We start from the raw sequence: 20,501 nt of genomic DNA on the forward strand, positions 1-20,501 counted from the left end.
CATGATCGTCACACTTTCTACCTGATCGGAATGTTGTGATGGTTGGGTGCGTCTCTCGGTGGGCCTGGGGCACAGTATCGACTGGGTGATGACCTGCGCGACCTCTGCTGTATCACGGACAGGCGCAGCCAAATGCGTCCGTGGCCACAGAGAGGGTTGCCCTTCATTTGCTCAATAATTGTTTTTAATGTATTGAGTGCGTGTGTATCAATCAACATAGAAGCTACAAAAATGATAAGGCCCTTGTCCTTAAGAAATGTACAGTGTCCTGTAGAGGACACAAGGCGTAGGCACGACACGCTATGATACTAGCTGGTATATAAGTCACTCTATGAGGTTTGTTAGCTCCTGGGGAGTCCTTCCTAGGAGGGGAAGTAGGGAGAGGAATCGGCCAGCAGGGAGCATTCTAGGCCTGGCCCTGCACTGAGGGCTTTCCCTGTGGATCTCAATTCCTCTCAAGACCACCCTGTGAGAGAGCACCGGTCATGAGAGCCCGAGGCACACAGAGGTGAAGTCACATGGCTAGTCAGAGCCAGTGTCGCAGCAGTAGCCCAGGCTGGCCTTGCACTTCTGTGGAAGAGTTGCCATCTGGAGAGGAGGGGAGATGGGTGGAGGGAGGTGAAAACATGGGCCTGCAGCTCTGGAAAGAAGTCAGACCTCCAAGGGAGGAACGAGTGAACCCTCATTTGGGTTTTGAGTTTTCAACAAGGTCACGTTCTACTTTTTAAAGAATAGCAGTTATGAAAAATGATGCTCAATGAATCACTTGTGCCCCAGTTGCAATCAAGGTTTAGATTCAAGAAAACAATTGCTTTGTAGAAAGTAACTTTGTGATCGGGAGCAGCTGAGTTACAGAACATATTTCACAGAACTAATATATGCTAAAATATATACATACGCAGATTTTAAAAAATTAAATAGGAACACTTTGCTTTAAAAATAACATTGGTTTTACAAAGTTAAATATGAATAGTAAACATGCTCACAAACCTTGTACTACGACATCAGGTTTGACGGAAGTGGAAAATCTTCTATTTAAGGGATCAATTTCACCAGTGGCAAGGAATCCCTAGGAAAAGAGGAGCATTAACACTATGAAATACTGATTAACTGAAATTTCACCTTAAACCTAAGTTTGAAAATAAAATATTTGGGGGCTCAAGATCTTCAGTGTTTTATTCCTTTATAATTTTTCAAGGCAATTGCTTATTTTCTCTGAACTACAGTATACCATTTAGATGGCACTGATAAATGTATTGCGTTTTTGGCACCCAGCTCTCCAGGGCTAGTCAGAGACGCCCAACTTGTGTGAGTGAAAAGAAGGGTACAAGGGTAACTCATGCTTCCTGAGCCCTTACCCCGCGCCAGGTACTGTGCTGAGCCCTGTACATGCATCGTCACACAGGCCTCCTAACAGGGAGGCACTACCATTCGCACCATCTTACAGGTGGGGAAACCGAGGCAATGTCCTTAGGGTAAGGACTTGGCCCAGAGCTGACTGTCCTGAAACACAAAACTCCCCTCCCTGCTTGCAGAGTGCTCTTTGAATGTGGATCTCCTCATATTTTCTATAAATGATGGGAACCTTAAGAGAATGGATCAAGGTGTTCTGCGAGTTCTGAGGAGAAGCTGGACCTAATGCTGGGCCTAGATGAGGGCCTTTACATTGAGAGGAGGAAACAGAAGCAAGTTTGTTTCCCATCTCACTGATACAGAAATCAGAGCTGCACCATATTGCAGAGATGATAAAGCCCAAGCTCTTTACTTTAAAGATGAGGAAACGCAAAAAAAAAAAAATCTATATTTAAATAAAGCTGTACAACATTAAAAAAATAACAATAAAGATGAGGAAACCGAGGCCCAGGGAGATTAAGAGACCTGCCCGAGGTTAAAGAGCTAGTCAGAGGCAGGGTTGGCTTTCCAAAGGAGATATATGTGCTTCCCTACTCTTAAAGACAAAAGTATAAGACACAGTCTCCACCCCCAAGAACATGTCCATGAAACTGCAGAGACGATCATATCCATGAAGCAACTACTCCATCTCAGCACCTAAGGGCCACTTGCACTGTGATACCTTCACTTGGGTCTTCTTTCACCCACCAGGAACTCCAGTGACATCCAACCCATTGCTCCCCCCCACCCCCGCTCTCCACCCCCCCCCCCGCCCCCCCACACCCCTCCCCAGGGGTCCAAAGCACTCAGCTGGGCAGGATCCTCCCAGGAAAGATGAGCCATCTGATAAAAATCACTCACACTTAGGACTGGGGAGGGGATTCATTTTTAGCTGGCACAAAAGCATTTGCATTTTAAAAACTTAAACCTGGGGGCAAGAAAATGCTCAACAAGAAGGAGTGAGTCAGAGGCAGCAGACCTTCTGTGTGGCGGTGTTACTGGCTGAGGGAGGGAGCAGCCGACACAAAATCCACTACAGAAGAACCAGCCCGCTGCCCCTTCCTGCAGAGAGCACTGGAGCGTCAGAGTCCTCCTGCTTCCTGCACCTAAGACCGTGTGGAGCAGTTCCCCAAACCCTGCATCTTTCATACATGTGCTGATCCTGGCTGAGAAGCTTCCGGCCCTCCTACCGACCATCAACTCAACCAGGTTCTAGCCACAGACCAGGAATGCTGGTGGGAAGGGGCGCTGGGGGAGGGACAGAGAGTGCTTGGCTTGCAGCTAAGCCCCAAACGGTTTACTATAAATACGGACACAAGCCTAGGTCTCAAGCCTCAGAGTCAACCCCAACCAGCTGACTTGAAAGCCATGAAGATGCCAAAGACAGGGGACGTCCCTGGCGGTCCAGTGGTTGGGACGTCACCTTCCAGTGCAGGGGGTGTGCGTTCCATCCCTGGTCAGGGAGCTAAGATCCCACATGCCTCACGGCCAAAAAACCAAAACATAAAACAGAAGCAGTATTGTAACAAATTCAATAAAGACTTTAAAAATGGTCCACATCAAAAAAAAAATCTTAAAAAAAAAATTTAAAAAGAATGTAATCTTAAAAAAAAAAAAGATGCCAAAGATATTCATAGCCACACTGAGCAGAGAGCCCCTGTGTTCTTCCAGGGTCCCCTGAACTTCCAATCACAAGGTTTCCAGTCTGTGAAGCCCCCAAGTCCCTTACCTCTGCCAACAGGGAGCTGAGGATGTACAAGGACTGACCCCACAGATGGGGCACCTTCCCCAGAGGAACTCTGTCCACCGTGTGAGGATTCTTATACTCTTCATCTACCTGACAAAGAGAGGAAAACCCAAAGTCAGAATGTCAGAGGAGAAAATGGCCAACGTCACTACATGGGGAGCGCACGGAGGATTTACAAAATGCCACTCATTTGATCCTCCAAACCAATTCTATGCGAGAGCTGGGATAAGGAGGCCATGGCGGTTGAGGCCCTTGCGCGGGGGGCCACGTGACTAAAAGCAGCAGAGGTGGAACTCAAACCCAGGCCTGGTCCCAGCCAGTGCTCTTCCCGCAAGCACACTGGTGGCAAAAGGCAGAGAGATGGGCACTGGAAGCCGGGCCTGCTGTCTTTTGAGCACAGCTCTGGGCAACAAGAAATGTCACAGCTCATACTTATATTTGGCTGCATTATGGGTACAATGATCTAAAACATCAGCCAACAGCCACGGCAGTGTAGTTCTGGATGCTGAGTCAGGTTTCTATCTTGCTCTCCTCAGGGGTTCATAAACTCAGTGTGCAGATGCAAGAAAATTACCAGAAGGTGGCGCTATTGATTGAGGAAAAACAATTGTACTATTAGATCACTAATTTTCCATCAGGGACTCAAAAAGCTGAATCCATTGGGGGTTTTGACTCATCAAAATAAGCTACAGTTCTCTTTCTGATGGACAGTGCTGGCTACATGTTGTAAAAGTTAGTCTGCAAATTTCTCTGTTGTAAACTCCATGCTGACCTTTGGGTTTTGGGTCATTACAACGTTCGTTGGTTGGGGGTAATGTTAGTGACCACTTCCTTCTCCAGAAAACATGAGCCAATTGAAGGAAATAGGAAACACATCTTTCTCCAAAGGGGTAAATCACATCATGAGGCGAGTCATTCTTTGCTTGTGAATTAATCAGTGATGTTGTTAATATATGCAGTAAATTTTTAAAATTTTTCTGTAGTAAACTAAGAAAAACTTAAGCTCATAAACGGAACAGAATTAAATGTTACCAGTAATAAAATAATCAAATAGGATAATACGTGGAGGGAGATTCTCCAAAACATCATTGTGGTTATATTTGGGAAGTAAGATTCGGGAGAAATATTTTCTTTCTATAGAATCTTGTATGTTTTGCAGTATGCAGAATGACTTTTACAATCAGACTGTACATTAAAACTTTTTGAAATGTAAGTAGTGTTAAGAAAGATTACATAGATCTGGAATGGGAAATAGTCGATGCAAAGAACAGAAGGTAGACAAGGTATCTGGGTCAAAAGACAGCTTCGCTCTGCCCTCCTCCCACCCATTGCTGGCTCCTGCCTCCCCGTGGAGGTATGTGTCTCCCCCTCTCCACCTCAGTCCTTCCAACCTGCTTGCAGGTCCTCTAATGCACCAAGCCTTTGCCGCCGGCAGTCCTCTGTCTGCCCTCCATCCCATGGATTCGCTCCTCCGACCCCCCTAGCCTGCAAGTTCGCAGAGGCAGAGCCGGCGTCGTGACCCCTCTGTGCCCCAGTACCTAGCCTGCTGCCCAGCCCGGAGCAGCTGCTCCAAGCAAGTCTGCTGGGTATGCTTGCGTCAGTCTCGAGCTGTCCAATGGAGGCCCCGTGGGTGGTGGCGCCTTGCAAAAGCCTGTCCAGCAGAGGAAGTGAGTGACGCTGAAACTCAGGCTGGATGGCGCCTTGGCCCAGGGCTGTGGCCACTCCAAAGGTGAGGCTCTTTTTCTAATTTGCACAAAGGTGCCATATGGGTCGGGGTAGCCCTGTCTGTAGTGGTCTCAACATGTTACTGATGTGATGGGTGAACCTTCCCAGCTGTCAGCCGGAACCAGCACAGATACAAACTGTGCTCAAAATAAAAGAACGTTCAAAATCGGTGCCTAGCTGATGTGTAAACACACTGGATAAAGGAGGATACTGAAATGACAAGTACAAGCACAAAGGTCAGTGTAGAGATCAGAAGAGAAAAGTTGCAGAGTAACCTTTTCCAACATGTAGCCAGAACTGTTCACCAGAAAGAAAAGGAGAGCTTATAACACCTAGCAGTTACTACAGTCAGGAAATGTGCCTTTTAGTAGAACATGGATAGATGGTTATTCTCTATCATAAAATAGGTAAAATACCCCTGAAGCTATTTATTTTCCCTTGCTATGCTTCCATGTTCCAAATTACCTCCCATTACTAATTTTGTTTTGTCAAGTGCCTCAATACTGGAAAAGGGGCAACCTGAACACGCAGTTGCTAGGAAGTAACTACCCAGCCCCCACTGTCAGGCCCCCCCCCCCACCAACACATACACATCACACATAGTAAAATCAATACGTCTGCAGGAAATCTAGGTTTCTAACAGTTAGAAAGAAAACAGCCCCTGCAGGCTCCATGGCCTGATCTGTACAGTGAGGGACTCTCCATTCCCTGGAAATGCACCACCCATTAGGAGGCAGCGTGGCGTTGTGAGGAGGCCCTGAACCTGGGGTCTGGTTCCAGGCAGAGCCCAGTGCTGTCTGAGCTCTGCCTCTCTGAACTGAGGCAGATAATTTCAAAGGCCTTTGCCAGTCCCCTGACCATGTGCTCGTGGCCTGATTCAACCACAAACCCGTAGACCCAAGCTGCTGTGTGACAGCAGGGTTACGCCCTAGTGCGGGCCCTGTCAACCAGGGGAAGGACACTGCTCTCTGAAATCTCTTCCTCCCCAAAATGCAATAATGAAGCTTTGAAGCAACAGGAACATTCAAAAGAGAAATAGCCTTGAATCGAGAATTCTTTTCTGCTAAACATGAGATATGTATGGGGAAATCTTCCCATTAAGATATATAGGTCCATCATGACCCAAGTTAGGAAAGTGGACAGAACAAAACTATCTTTGGGCATCTTCTTGGAACTGGCCAGTTTCCCTCTTCATGATACAGAATGGCTTCTAAGTGATTACTCAAGCTCTAGCTCAGGAACTGCTTGACTCAAAGGAAGAGATTCTCAGCTACCCTATACAGGCAGACCTCGGTTCCAGACCACTGCAATAAAATGAATATAAAGGGAGTCACACAAATTTTTTGGTTTCCCATTGCATATAAATTTATGTTCACACTATACTGTAATCTATTAAGTGTGAAATAGCATTATGTCTAAAAGAAATGTACGTATCTTAAACATATTTTATTGCTAAAAAATACTAACCATCATCTGAACCTTCATCAAGTTCAGCAGTAGTTACATTAAAGATTACTGATCACACGTCACCATAACAAATATAGTAATAATGAAAAAGTTTGAAACGTTGTAAGAATTACCAAAATGTGACAGAGACACGAAGTGAGCAAATGCTATTGGAAGAACTCAATTAAGGGTTGCCACAAACTTCAATTTGTTAAAAAAAAAAAAAAACGCAGTTATCTGCGAAGTTGCAGTAAAGCGAGGTATGCCTATACATCTCTCCCCCTCTCCCAGGGAGATTCTGTCTGGTTTCTTCTTCCGTGGAAATGTGTGAGAACATGGTGCCTAACAGTGTTTTGTGCTTTTTAGGGCCTGTGTGGCCTTGGGCTCAGAGAAGGACAGGTATCCTCTGAAGGTCCTCAACTAACGCCTCCCTTGGGCACCAGCCAGGTCAAGCATGGCTCCAAAGCCGTAACTCCTGTGATAAACAGGAACACTACTGAAGGCTTTAGAAACCACTTCTCCTGGAGAAAAAGTATTAGGTCTGAAGGGGGAATGACAAATACCAAAAGGTCAAGCACCATCTCACTTTGTACTAGATAAGCAGCACCTGGTTACCTTGTTAGGCGGGATGGCGTAGAGCTCAGGCACCAGGTGGATCCCGTTCTTGCCTCTGATTAATATTCCCTCCAGGGCCTCTCGGTATTCTTGGACCTGGAAAATAGCCCCATCCCCCACGGTAGGAAACAGCAGTGCAACACAGAAAAACAGCTCTCTTGCCAACAAACAGATCAGAAGTAGGACACAAGGCTAAGAAATGCACAAATACCTTCAGCTCAAGGGCTGCAGGAGGAACCTGGACTCTGGCTGACAGCAAATGTTAGGAGGAGCTAAATGCGACTGGCCTTTTATGTGTTGTCTTTAATTCGTGATTTAAATACTTCACTCTTAACTTCTCACATATTTAAATTTTGTCTCACCAGCTAGACTATAAGCTTTATGGAGTGGAGGCCAGATCTTAAGCAGTGCATCCCATTTCCACCTGCTGGTAGTTTTCCACTGAAGAAGCCCTTGTTCAAACATTTATTGCTCACAAAATATTTGCTGAACGAATAAGATGTGAAGAAAAGTGTAGGTTCTATGATCCATGTACCCCAATTTTTAGGACGTGCTACTCAGTAAAAGCTGTTGATGTAAACATTTCTATTAAATTAAAAAGGCAGTGATAAAAACCTATACATTAAAAGGGAAATGGAGAGAAAAAAAACCCTTAACAGCCACCCAGCTATCTGACACATTTCATCTTTGGAGAGCCCAGTCAAATGCCTTCCAGATCTCATTTTCTTTTCGTTTGAAATTTATGGACAGCAAAGCACGACAGGGTGCATCACTTTAAAATGTGACTGGGCAGCAAGTGGAAGAGGCAGCACAGGGGGCTAAGAGAAGTAAATTCTGTGAGACCTACAAAATAAGGTACTAAACAGGCTTTTCTGTCTCCTTAGCTTTTTTTTGCTGTTGTTGTTTCTGATAATTGTCAAGCTTGTTCATAATTGAAATTCCAACTCAATCTTTTTGAGATCTTTCAGTCTTGGGATAAAAAGACAGAAAACGTAAGAACCGAGATAATCACTAAAGCATAAGAGTGAGAATCAACAAAGGGGGAACATTAATATTTGAAGTTTACTGCCGCTTCTGAAACACCTCTGCATTCCTCAATAGAGGCAGCTTTCAAAAACTAAAACGAATCTTAGATTGCATATCCTACCCCAGAACATGTGATCTGAACAATTAAAAAAACAGCCAAGTGTTTGAGTTTGTCAGTCCCATAAACTTCATGAGGACAGGTCTGTTCTGCTCACCAAAGTATGCACGGCAGCAAATGCTAAAGAAATCTGTCTTGAACAAATGAATGCTGCATTAACAAATATTCACTGAGTACTTACTATGTACTAGGCATGGGGCATACACCAGTGAACTGGATAGAGACCACCTCTACCAGGGTCCATTGACAACTAAGTGGGAAATACAGTTACAGGTGCCAAGCTGTTATAAGAACCGTGGGGCATATAAAAGGGGCACCTGACCCAGCTTTTAGGCTTTCTGAAAGGAGACACTTAAAACGAATCACGTGAAGTAGGGAGGGGAAGTTGGGGGTTGAAAGCATATCCTGGGCATTTGAGAGGAGGGGAGAGACAGCATGGCCTGCTCAAAGGACTGAAAAAGTTTCCATGTGCTTGGATTACAGAACTCAAGAAAGGAAATAAGTAACAAGAAATTGGGGGTACCCTGGTGAAAACGAGGGCCAGATCTTACGGAATCCTACAAAACATGTGAAGAGCTTGTACCTCATCCCAAAAGCAGTCAGGAAGCCATTCAAAGCTTTTAAGCAAAGCAGTAGCATAATCTCTTTCTTAATAAGATCTCTCTGGCAATGGTGTGGAGAAACAGCAGGAAGCGAGGCTGGGAGACCAGTTAGGAGGCTGATACATTAATTAAGACATTAGCTAAGAGTACCCTTAAAGACGGCAAAACCACGGCTGGTCTGAAAAGAACAGCAGCAACAACAAAACCTGTACGTCCGTGGAAGACTGTTTGGTGGCCCCCGATGAACCCCGCCTCCTAGTCCTCCAGCCTTTATGTAGTGCCCTCCCCTTGAATGACTTAGGATAAAAGGCCCTCAGATGTAACACATTGGGTTAGGCTAATCAACAGAGAATTTCCTGTCACCTGTTTTATCCTAAGCCGAAATTTGGTCCTCTCCTTGTGTCCTCAGATTAAAAAAAAAAAAAAGACCCTGGCATCTACCCTTGTCAAGGTTCTACATGGTCAGGATATTATAGAAACCATACTTAACTTTTCCCAGCCTGTGTCCCTTCCATATTTAATATCTAATTGTTTCAGCCAAACTGATAATGATCAAGACACTCCAATATGGAAAAGCGTAAGACACTTGATCCCTGGCTTATCCTAGATAAAATCCCTAAAAATAAAAGCCTAAGTTTTAACAATATCTGGCATTCTATGTGCCCCCTCAGGCTACATCTTTGTCTATGGTTTACCAATCTTGGGCCTATGAATGCCTTGACAGCTGGCACATAGGTGGTATTTGTTTATTGGGATCAAAATGTTAACTTGAAACTGGGAACAAACGAATATTTTCAAATGAGTGCTAAACAGTTTCATTCCACAAGCCCTAGTTGGGTCTATGCCCCTTATCGGCAGGAAGTATCCAGAGTGGTAATCACCCTTCTTCCCTTAAGATGGAGGAATGATCAAAAGATAGGGGGGACTGAAACCAAGGGTAATCATTAGTCAAATCCATTTTACCTGTAACCTGCCTTCACTAATGAAAGTCCTTTTATTACTTGCAAGTCCTCCAAGCAGCACTTAGCCTGAATAATAAGATGTTTGCCCGAGTTGTTGTCTAGGAACTTGGAGTCAGCTGTGTCTGGTTCCAACTGATCTGGTTAAGACTGGTTAGGACCACTGACCCTCCAGCTGGGCATGCCCAAGTGTCCGCTGACCTTGTGGCATCAGAGGGCTGAAAACTCCACCCTCAGAGCATGCTAAGCACCTCCATTTTGGAACATGCAGAGCCCTGTAGCCTAGTTACACTTGGGCAGAATGACAATTACTGCACCTTTTTCCAATCACCTTTCCCCAGCCTCAGACCGCCCTGCTGCTTTATTCTTTATCCCATAAATACACCGAGCCCCTTGCCTTCGCTCAGGTAGACCTGAGACTTTCTCCTTGCATGGCTGCCTTGCGAATAAACCCTCTTTTTGCCGCAAACCTCGGCATCTCAGCGTTTTGGCTTGCTTGTTGCACTCTGGCAAAACAAACCTGGCTTGGCAACAATAGCCCTTAAACAACAGAATGCAACAGACGTTGACACTTTGCCAGTTCCAGGCCTAAACCTTAAGAAAGCTTGGCAGCTTCTGCTTTTGCATTCTGGGAGAAGATGACCACCATGTAAAAAGCTTAACTGTCCAGAGACTGCAATACTGTAAGAAGCTCAAGCTAGCTACGTGGAGAACTAAGGTCTGGGCCAACAAGCCGCCAACCATGTGAGGGAGGCCATCTCGGATGTAGATCCATCCTCCAGCCCCACTGAACCATCCCAGGTGACACTAGGTAAAGCAGAGAAAACCTGTCCCAGCTGAGCCTTGCCCAAATTGGAGAATAATAAGCAAACAAAATAGTTATTGTTTTAATTCACTACGTTTTAGGAAAGTTTGTTCAGCAGTGACAGATAACTGACACAGTGCCCTGAATTCTTGCATAACCCTATGTTCTAATAATAATCAGCACACCAGTGGAATGAAAATGCTGATTACCAACACAACACCCAGCATTTTCTCACCTGAACAGCATCACCGTTGAAGACCCCATCTATTATGAAATAAGTCCAGAACACAGGCCATTCACATTCAATGTTTTCAAAGAGCTTGAGTTCAGCAGGGTCATAATGCAATCGGTTTGGGTCCTGGAACCAAACAGGTAAACCCTCTAAAAGGTAATGTCAGATTACATACATAATACCACTATACCTCACTGGGTGTCCCTTGCTTTCTGATTCAATGAGCTTTGAGGCTGGCATGATTAGGATTCTGCTATAATGGGGAGATGCTATTTTTGGCAGTTTTCCATGGTAAAATTTCAGAAAAGTAAATCAAATGTACACAACACTCCTGGGTAGTTTATTATTTTAAGCTTACTATATCTCTATAACAAATAAATAGCAATTTGCCTCTCACAGTGCTGGGCAGACTATCTGTTTTATTGATATCATTCTATCAGTCACTATGGCAAAGGAACCCAAGGAGGCCACAGGTAGCCTTTTAAAAAAAGTGTGAGCCACAGAACTGTTCGTCCTTGTCTACAAGCTGGTTTTAAACCACCAGCTTGCTGTCCTCCAGATGATCTTACTATTCTATTGCCTAACTCCAGCTTACTGACTCCAAAATTAAGACTTCCTTCCAATATTCCAACATGTAAGTTTTATAATCAACAGAGGGAGAACACCACAGTGGCAACTTAGATATGAAGCAGTTAAGGAATCAGAAGAAACAATCTTTAAATACAACCTCTCTTGGGGTTTTATAACCATCTCGAAGGAAGCGACAGCATCCATAACGCCCCTAAGAAGATAAAGAAAAAAGATGCATTTGATGAAACAGAAGAATTTCTTTGCCTCTTTGATTCAAGTCAGCCCTTCACCCCCTTTCCCATGAATCTTTTAGTAACAAAATGGGTACCAAATGCTCTTTGCTATCAGTACAAAAACTTATTTTTAAGTAATAAAGTAAATTCAGGTTTGATCAGTGCTTGGAAGGGAATGCCAAAACCTTCCATTAGAGTGGCAGTCAGGGCTGAGAGATTAATTACCGATACTTCACTGAATGACCATCCTTTCATTCTGATTTGCTGTATCGTGCAAAGATGCAAAGGGACCCTTACTGCTTGGAGAAGCCACCAAGGCAGATACGTGGATTGATTGGACTGCTTCTACTGGAAAGACTGGAAAGCCACAGGACATTCCAGACTCCTCGCGTTAGGCTCTGGATGCAAAGAAGCCTGCACCCGGCGAGAAGTAGGTGAGGGAGGTGGTGGGGCTTCCTGTGGCTTAGGGCCATCGCTGCTGGTTTTCCTGCTGCAGGCTCCAGTGTTCCACTCCAGCTTCTCGGGGGTCAAGAAAGAAGGACAGTGGCAGTGCTCCCTGAATCTGCCTCCCTAATCCCTGGATCGCAGTTTTGGGTGTCCATTGCCCAGTTTCTTAAGTATGTGGGGCTGCTCTAGCACCAGCCATGGAGGCAGGCACGTTCCTAGTGGCCAGCCCTGTAGTGTTCGGGGCATCCTGGGAGGTCCGGTCTTGAACTGCTCCCCTTGAAACACTTCATTCCCTACATTAATTCCCTGCCTACTTCCACAAACTAAAGAGGTTCTGTTTTCTCCACTGGCCCCTAACTGAGACAGTGCCTTCTATTGGGGATACGGTTGGAGACCCTTTACCCCTTTGTTTCCAAAGGCTAAAAGCATTTTTCACCGAATCTAAGTAGGATCATCAACATGCAGATTTCAGTTTAGGAAACTTACATTATTCAATCATTTTACTGATAACTTCAGTTGGCTGGAGTACTGAATAACCTTCTCAGTTTGGTGTAATGTGTCATAGTTCCTGCATTTCACCTCGGAGCAGGGATTTTTCTTAACCTCAATTTAACTTTGGGATCTCCAAGTCCCCAGAAATTGTGTGTAAAGTTTGAGGATATTGGGACATGTACATTTTTTTCTGGCGGGGACTTTACCTTTCAAGAGATTCTTAAAAGAGTCTGTCTGGGATCTCTAAAGGGTTAAGAAGCTCTGCCTTAGAAGTACGGGAGTGATACGAATTGGGGTTTAAAGGTGCCAGCTTGAACTGAAGCTCTGCTACTTAGAAAGAGAACCAAGGCATTGATCACTCCAAGACTTATCCAGACTCAGCTTTGGATACCTCAATCGTGAGTCGACTTAGATACTGAGCAATTGACCTCATGGAGAACCAAGGCCTGGGTGAGCTGCTCCACGTCACTGTCTGAAAGGGGCACTTAGCACAGGGCAGAAGGGCACCAGTGTGACCAATGCTTACCTGGAGCTTGGAAATAATTTCATTTTTGGTCACATTCACAAGGTTCACATCTTCCACTGCAAAGGCCGGGAAAGAAATAATGGAAAGAAGCCCAGCATCAATCTCTTTAGATGTCGATGCTCTTGGCAGCATGGAGAACAGAATAGACTGAACGAAAAACAAACAGGTGGCTTTAACCTCGGAAGCACTAATAGTTACATACAGTATCTAGAAACAACGACTTTACCCCAAGGGAACATTTGAATGAGTTTGCCAATCTTTAGTAGAGCTTTTTCCTACCAACATGGCCCCTGCTGGGCGACCTCGCTACCCAGCCAATGCTTCCTGCTCCTTGCAGGAGAAAAGGGGGCTGGGGAGAGCAGTAGTATGCCTGGAGCCCGTGCTGAGAACTGTTTGTCTCCCTTCCTTTCGTGCCTTTTGTTGACTTCGCTGGGCCTTTAGGACATGCAGGGACGGGACTAAGGACTACCTTGTCAGTAGGCTAGCGTGTCCTGGCTGTGAAGACAAGAGACAGAGAAGAACACACATATGGGACCAGCCTGGAGAAATGTCTGGCTTCTGTGGAATGTGACCAGTTGGATTGGGTGACTTAAAGGAGTCAAATTCAGAAGACCACACGAACAGGCAAAATGGTTTAGTCAAAACAGAATTAGTTTGGTCCTAGAAAGAATGGGTTACCTAGTGGCACTATAATATGGCCTCAATTATAAGGTGGTTGGATTAGGTACTGTAAACTAAAGGAAGGTGAAATTATAAAGAAAAGTTTGGGAAGGGAAGGGAGCTAACACTGAGATCTAACATGTACAGACATGGGACTAGACCCCTGCAAACATAAGCTTATTAAATCTTCTGTATGAAGAAGGAATTTGAGAACTATGTCCAACTCACACGTGAAGACTCTGAGACACAGAGACTCATGCCTAAGGGCATGCAGCCAGTCTGCAACAGAGCTAGGATTCTAACCCAGGTCCAGCTGGCTACAGAGCTCATGCAATCTCCACTAGGGACTACACATCTATTAAGATGCATACCAGCTTGACTTTATTAAACCACACTCAAAGAAATAGCAGACTCTCCATTAAGGACTATATAATGGAGGGAAATGGAAAGAGCTAGAAGGAGTCAAATATGGGGGGGAGCCCTTCAGCTTCAGAACAAAGCTTCATTTTCTATAGCCAACTGACCCCCAAGCCCAGTTCTTTAATTAGTCACTCTCCCTCGGCTCTCTGCCTGAAACACACACTCCCACCGGAAGTGCTCTGCTTACAGGTTTTTATGTATCTCACTCCCACAGCTCTAGCACAGTACCTGGCATGCAGTAAGCCCTCACTAAATAAGAGTTTGCTGATGTGTCAGCAACTGGTGACCTACTGTCTGCTAAATGGAGTCCCCTAATCTGCATCAAATCACACCTTTCTCTGACTGGTATTTCAGGGAGATTTTACTAACTTGCCATTTCTCCCATATCATCTCTCCTCCACCATCCATTCTGCCCATTCCCACTCCCTCCCCAAGTGAACTACTGCCTGCTAGTCATCCAATTTGGGGACCTCAGAAATAAACCTGAGAGAAAACCACCTACATGCTCAAAAAACATAAAACCGATTTTGCCTCCAACGAAACAAGGTTGCCTTGATTATTGACTCCATATACAACATCATCACTGTGTCTTATGTTTGCACAGTCCTTTCTGGTTTACAAAGTACTCTGACAAACTAAGTTGATTTACTCTGATCCTTATGACCACCTTGTGCAGCAGGAGGAGAAGGTCCCAGTATACCCATTTTATGGATGAGGGAACTGAAACTCAAAGAAGCCAAGTACCATCAAGCTAGGAAGGTGAGGATCTGAACTGGAGCCCAAGTCTTCCACTTCATGAGTCTCCTTCCCTACTCTCTGGAACGTGAGAGCCTTGAGCCATTACCTGGCAGTGTTCGACCTCATCAGGCAGAACGTGGATCACGGACTTGCGACCTCCATGGGCTCCAAAAAGGTCCAGTTCGTCAATTGCCTCTAGGGCTGCCTACAAGCACAGGTATGAATTACTTTTTCTTTCTAGTACACATACACTCCCATATCTGGCACCCCTTTTTCATTAAGCAATCTAGCATATATGTTTTCCCAAAGGTGATAAAACAAATCTTTAAAATCCACTAAAGTGTCTTATACTCGTGTTCTCTCCTTATTTTCAGTGGATAAGAGCTTTCCTGTGTTTTGCTGCTCACTGCAGGAACAAGAAAGAGAAAATGGAAAACCATTTCCCAAAATGAAATTACTATTCTACCCAAAAATGAAACATTAACAACACAGCATTGGTGTGTAAGGGGTGGAGGGCTAAATTCATGGGCGGCTTTTCTTTCACCTATTTTAGCGGTTGACTTCTAACATTAGCATATTTGGCACTTAAGAATGTTAACTTTTTTTAGTATTAAGTATGTTTTCTGTCAGTTGACCTTAACAGAGCAAATTTATTGTTGCTTTAAAAATTCTAGTTCTGGAGTCTTTACTCTGTCTAAAATTATGCTTCAGTCTTGAGGAAGAGGGGAGGGAGGAGGCGTGCTAAATGTCTAGGGCAAGACATGTCAACTGGTGGCCAGCAGGCTGAATCTGCCCTACAGGCACATTTTGTTTGGCCGGAGGAAGTTTTTAAAATGATTTTGAATTAGAATACCTATAGAGAGAGTTTGCAGCATCCTCAATACCCCCTGATATTTTTCTATCTGGCCGGCTTCACTTGTTTATATTACTCGCCTCACCTGACCCTGCAGACTTTAAAACTTGTGAGTCTTGTCCTACAAAGTGGTCATATTCTTCATTCCCTTTTATGACCCAGAAAAGAAGACTAGACATCATACATCCAGCTTCTTCGACAACAGCAAGAGCTTAGATGCGTGGGTGATAACAATGGATAGTAAGGAGGGAATGCACTTATTTTCAGGTACATGCAGATTTCGGTGTAAGAAACCTACATTTTTTTACCTATAATTTCAGTTGGCTGGGGTACATGTGCCACTTGAATTCCATACTTGCTGCTGACTTTTGAAAAATATGCTAATCAGATCAAATCCAAACCCCTAATGATGAGAACCAAACCAAAGCAGTTAAAGATGCACAGAAGGAAGAACAAACAGGACGAGACTGTCACCTTGGCCATTCCTACAGAGCTTGCATTCAGTTCTGGAATGCCCTGATTGGTCTTATCTCCACGTTCCCACATTCCATAGTCCTGTGGGAGAAAAAGGGAAAAAGAGGTATATGAAAAGTGCTATGGAAAAATGATTCGTTCATGTCGCTGCAGGCATAAAGAAACATGAATATCTCTTCTCGAAGGCTACTAAATTCATGGCTTTACATATTCGAGCTGTGTTCTCGATTTCAGTTCATTTGACCTCTGGGTAGAGTTTTGGAAGTAAATACTCAAGTGGAACAAAACTGCATACAAAGACACTCTCAATTTTCTTACTTCTAAAGTTAGTAATTTGTAAGAAACTCTTGTAGAGACCAGAACATTTTATGTTAAAAGGCTGCCCTTTACTTATCTAATACGTTTGAACTTGTATTAAATTGTAAGATGGAATAAAGAAACTTTAACAAATGGGTTGTAACTAGGTGAAGCCAACCAAACCATTTAAAATAATTTAATACCTATTTTTAACATTACCTCTTGGGAAAAAAATGCTCAGCAACTAACAGGAGCCAAAGTCAAAACTGAGGCTCAGAATACTGAACTTTCCTGGTATTTTGAAACAAATTAATAGGAACTGGCTTAGAACAGCCCGTCCACATAGAGGACTTGACACATGCATACCTAACTTTTATAGTTTATATTTTCACTGAAGAAACCCAAGCACTGGATACCGTTTTGAAATAATGCTATATGCACTACTGAAAGATTGCAACCCAAGAAGAACAGGACCAATGCCAAAATTTTGGCATTTATTATTATAGAGAAAGATGAACATTTTCAAAATGAGAAATTTTAGACTTAGACACACGAGAGTGACTTCAGACTCTTCCCTGCCAAGCAGGCCTTGTTGCCGAGCCCCAGGACCCCTTCCTTTAGTACTCCTCACAGCTGGGCCTTTCCGCTCCAACCCGTCCTCACTCCAACCTTGGAGCCAAGTGACTGACTTATCCTTAAAAACTGCTTTGATCAGCTCACTCCCCAGCATAAGAGTCTAAAATGACGACCTGTTTATTCCCTAGTGGATCACGTTCAAATCTCTCTCTCTGTATGGCCATACCTCTATTATCCAGCCCCACCTCCTGCACGTCCACAAGCTGACTTTACTTTCTGCTATTCTTAAGTACTCAGCTTTCACCCTAAGAATACTCCTTCACTCTGCACCCCTTGTCCCCAAGCTGTTCCCATGCTCACAGCCTGTTCCTGCCTCTGTTATTGTTCCTGCTACTCCCACACCCTTTTCCCTCCCTTCTGCCCATCTAAACCCTACTCATCCACCGAGGTCCAACTAAAGTCCCGCCCTTTCCACAAAGACTTCCCAAGTTTCTTTAGACCAGGGTTTGTCAACCTCGGCACCACTGACATTTGGAGCTTGATCATTCTCTGTGTGTGGAGCTGTCCTGTGCACTGTAGTATGTTCAGCAGAATCCCTGGCCTCCACCCACTGGATGTCAGTAGCACTCTCCCCAGAGTGACAGCCAAAAATGTCTCCAGACATTGCCAAATGTCCCCTGGGAGGGGAAGACTGCCCCTGGCTGAGAATCGCCCCTTTAGACCTGGGGTCAGCAAACTACGGCCCTTGGACCAAAAGAGTTTGCCACCTGTTTTTTGTAAATAAAGTCTATTTGGGACACAGCCACGTTCACGAGTTCACGAGTTGCCTATGGCTGCTTTTGTGGTACAATGGCAGAGTTGAGTAGCAGCAACAGAGACTGCAGAGCTGAAAAAATTTACTCTCTGGCCCTTTACAGAAAAAGTTTGCTGATCCTTGCTTTAATGGCTTTTTTTAAAAAAAAAACCAAAAAAACCAAAAAACAAACTCTACCCTTTCCTTAACTGCTCTTATGGTCAGCTTTACAGTTTAGCTGTTCTCTAGAAGTGTGTCAGGCTCCACTCTCTGTAGCAGACAAAAGCCTGGAGGAACTGAGTTTCTACATATTTGCACCCGCACACACCTGGCCCAGGGCACACATCTGGCTCCAGCTTCTCTACCTGTGGGCTGCCTGGGGTGATCCCCACGGCACCGCAGCTCCTGCCCAGGTGCCGATGGTGTTGCCCTCCACCCTGATTCAGGCTGGCCTGTGGACGTGCCACAGGACATTTTAGAGTCTTATTTAAAATACGCGTGATGGATTCAAACAGAGCATGTGGCACATTCCAAAAACAAAAGCTCCCCAACTGAGCTCCTGGACAGAAATGAGCACTTTGTGTGCAGAGGTGACGTAATCTTATAGCTCTAATCTTGCTAACCTTCTGGTCAGCCCCAAACAGCCTGGCCCTCAAAGAGCTGTATGATTTTTATTCTTTTTGACACTGGGACACCTGAAAAAAAACACTGGGTTTGACACTTACAGCGACTTTATATGCAGCTTCTATGTAAAAAACAAGATTCTGTACGAAGGCCACCTCGTCAAGAGTGAAAATAATACGTAAGCCTAGTAAAGAAAAACAAACAATGGAGTTACGGAATTATGTTGTGAAGAGAGAGCTGCCAATTACAAATTACAAATATTACACTAGGAAATAAATCCTTTTACCCTCATTTTCATTTTTCTTACTAGGGCATCAAAAATTAAGTATGAAGTAAACTGTAACAGTTAATGTCTAATCTCGGAAGGAAGGAAGGAAGGATGCGGGGAGGGAAGGGAGGAAGGAAAGAATGGCTCCACTTTTACGTGTGTGCCTAGAAGTAGAAAGGATTGAAAGAGAAGATGTGGGGCTTTCGGGTATGTGTTGGATTTGTGCAGAGAAGATTCCACAAAGCAAGCATTTTAGCCCAGAGCAACCACTGGCTTATCTTTGAGTGAGCCAAAGGGCGGGTACTTTTCCCCAATGGCAGATGGGGAAAGTAGAGCCCTCAACTACAGGAGATGGCTTTTCACCTCATGGAAAGGCCAGCTCCCAGGATCTGCCCAGGCGGCTACATCAACGTGCTAAAGCAGGCAGTGACCAGGAGAGCTGGTTTTTTGCTTGGGTCCTTGAATGTATAGCTGGTTATGACAAATACATGTTGTTGTTTTTTTTTTGGTTTTCCTGTTGGATTTTTAAATTTTTATTTTATATTGGAGTATAGTTGATTAACAATGTTGTGTTAGTTTCAGGTGTATAGCAAAGTGATTCAGTTATACATATACACGTATCTATTCTTTTTCAAATTCTTTTCCCATTTAGGTTATTACAGAATATTGAGCAGAGTTCCAACATGTACTTTTATTTTTTTTAATTAATTAATTAATTTATTTATTTTTGGCTCAGCTGGGTCTTTGTTGCTGTGCGCAGGCTTTCTCTAGTTGCAGTGAGCGGGGGCTACCCTTTGTTGCGGTGCGCAGGCTTCTCATTGCGGTGGCTTCTCTTGCTGCGGAGCACGGGCTCTAGGCGCGTGGGCTCAGTTGCTGTGGCTCGCGGGCTCTAGAGCACAGGCTCAGTAGTTGTGGCGCACGGGCTTAGTTGCTCCGTGGCATGTGGGATCTTCCTGGACCAGGGCTCGAACCCGTGTTCCCTGCATTGGCAGGCAGATTCTTAACCACTGCGCCACCAGGGAAGCCCCCAACATGTATTTTTAAAGTATGAATTCTTGAAGCTGGTATGGCTACGGTAAGATATGCACCCTTAACATCACTGGGGGAAGTTTAACTAGTAAACTGCTCTGAAAACAATTTTGCAATAAGTATGAGTAGCCTTTGAATGATATCTAACTAAGGGAAGGAAGCAAATAGAGATGGGGGTCAAAGTTGGTATTGCAACATAGTTATAATAGCAAAAAAAAAAAAAGAATAAAGGAATAGTTAAACTAATTATGGAATATCCACTGATAAAGTCACTAAAATTATGTTTATAAACAGCTTGTAATATCAAGGGGGAAATGGTTAAGTTATAATGCTATGTAATAAAAAGACTATATTTATGCATACAGTATGACCTTAAATATGTTTTTAAAATGCATAGAAAAAAAAACTTGGAGGAGACACATTCAAATGAAAATTGGCAGTGAGATTTTTTTTCTATGTATTTCGTTATATTTTCCAAAATATCTACAGTGAGCTCATATTAACTTTCATAACCAAAACATATTTTTTAAAGTGCCTGGTTTATTCACAAAGCCATAACAGTATTATTTACTGACTTCTCCTATTTTTAGAGTTTCACATTTGCAGCCTGAAATAAATGGGAAGCCTCTAACTCAGGAGCGTGAATTTAGGGGACTGGAGATAAGAACTCTGAGACACAGCAGCTAAGTGACCTAACTTGAGGCTATTTGGTGCACAGAGCGGGGCAGCAGCTTGGAGCTCGGGAGGCCTGGTGTCCAGGCCTCCATGAAAGCCAACAGCTTGGGCTTCAACGAGAACAATGCTCACCACCCAGAAGTTTTCTGCCCACCATGG

The 20,501-nt window shown here is 44.2% G+C and overlaps 1 protein-coding gene across 5 annotated transcripts in view; it reads right to left on the minus strand.

The window, feature by feature from the left end:
- Nucleotides 1–20,501, minus strand: part of PHKA2 (phosphorylase kinase regulatory subunit alpha 2) — an 83,909-nt gene that overhangs the window by 27,197 nt on the left and 36,211 nt on the right. For all 5 annotated transcript variants that reach the window (XM_068532405.1, XM_068532409.1, XM_068532406.1 and 2 more), the window contains 9 exons: nucleotides 18,472–18,554; nucleotides 16,081–16,161; nucleotides 14,860–14,958; nucleotides 12,936–13,082; nucleotides 11,395–11,448; nucleotides 10,671–10,793; nucleotides 6,926–7,021; nucleotides 3,122–3,229; nucleotides 991–1,069 (listed from right to left, as the gene is read on the minus strand). In XM_068532405.1, the coding sequence (XP_068388506.1) occupies nucleotides 991–1,069; nucleotides 3,122–3,229; nucleotides 6,926–7,021; nucleotides 10,671–10,793; nucleotides 11,395–11,448; nucleotides 12,936–13,082; nucleotides 14,860–14,958; nucleotides 16,081–16,161; nucleotides 18,472–18,554 (870 nt within the window). The remainder of the gene's footprint in view (nucleotides 1–990; nucleotides 1,070–3,121; nucleotides 3,230–6,925; nucleotides 7,022–10,670; nucleotides 10,794–11,394; nucleotides 11,449–12,935; nucleotides 13,083–14,859; nucleotides 14,959–16,080; nucleotides 16,162–18,471; nucleotides 18,555–20,501) is intronic.

This window comes from Eschrichtius robustus, chromosome X (assembly GCF_028021215.1).
Source record: "Eschrichtius robustus isolate mEscRob2 chromosome X, mEscRob2.pri, whole genome shotgun sequence".
NCBI lineage: Eukaryota > Metazoa > Chordata > Mammalia > Artiodactyla > Eschrichtiidae > Eschrichtius > Eschrichtius robustus.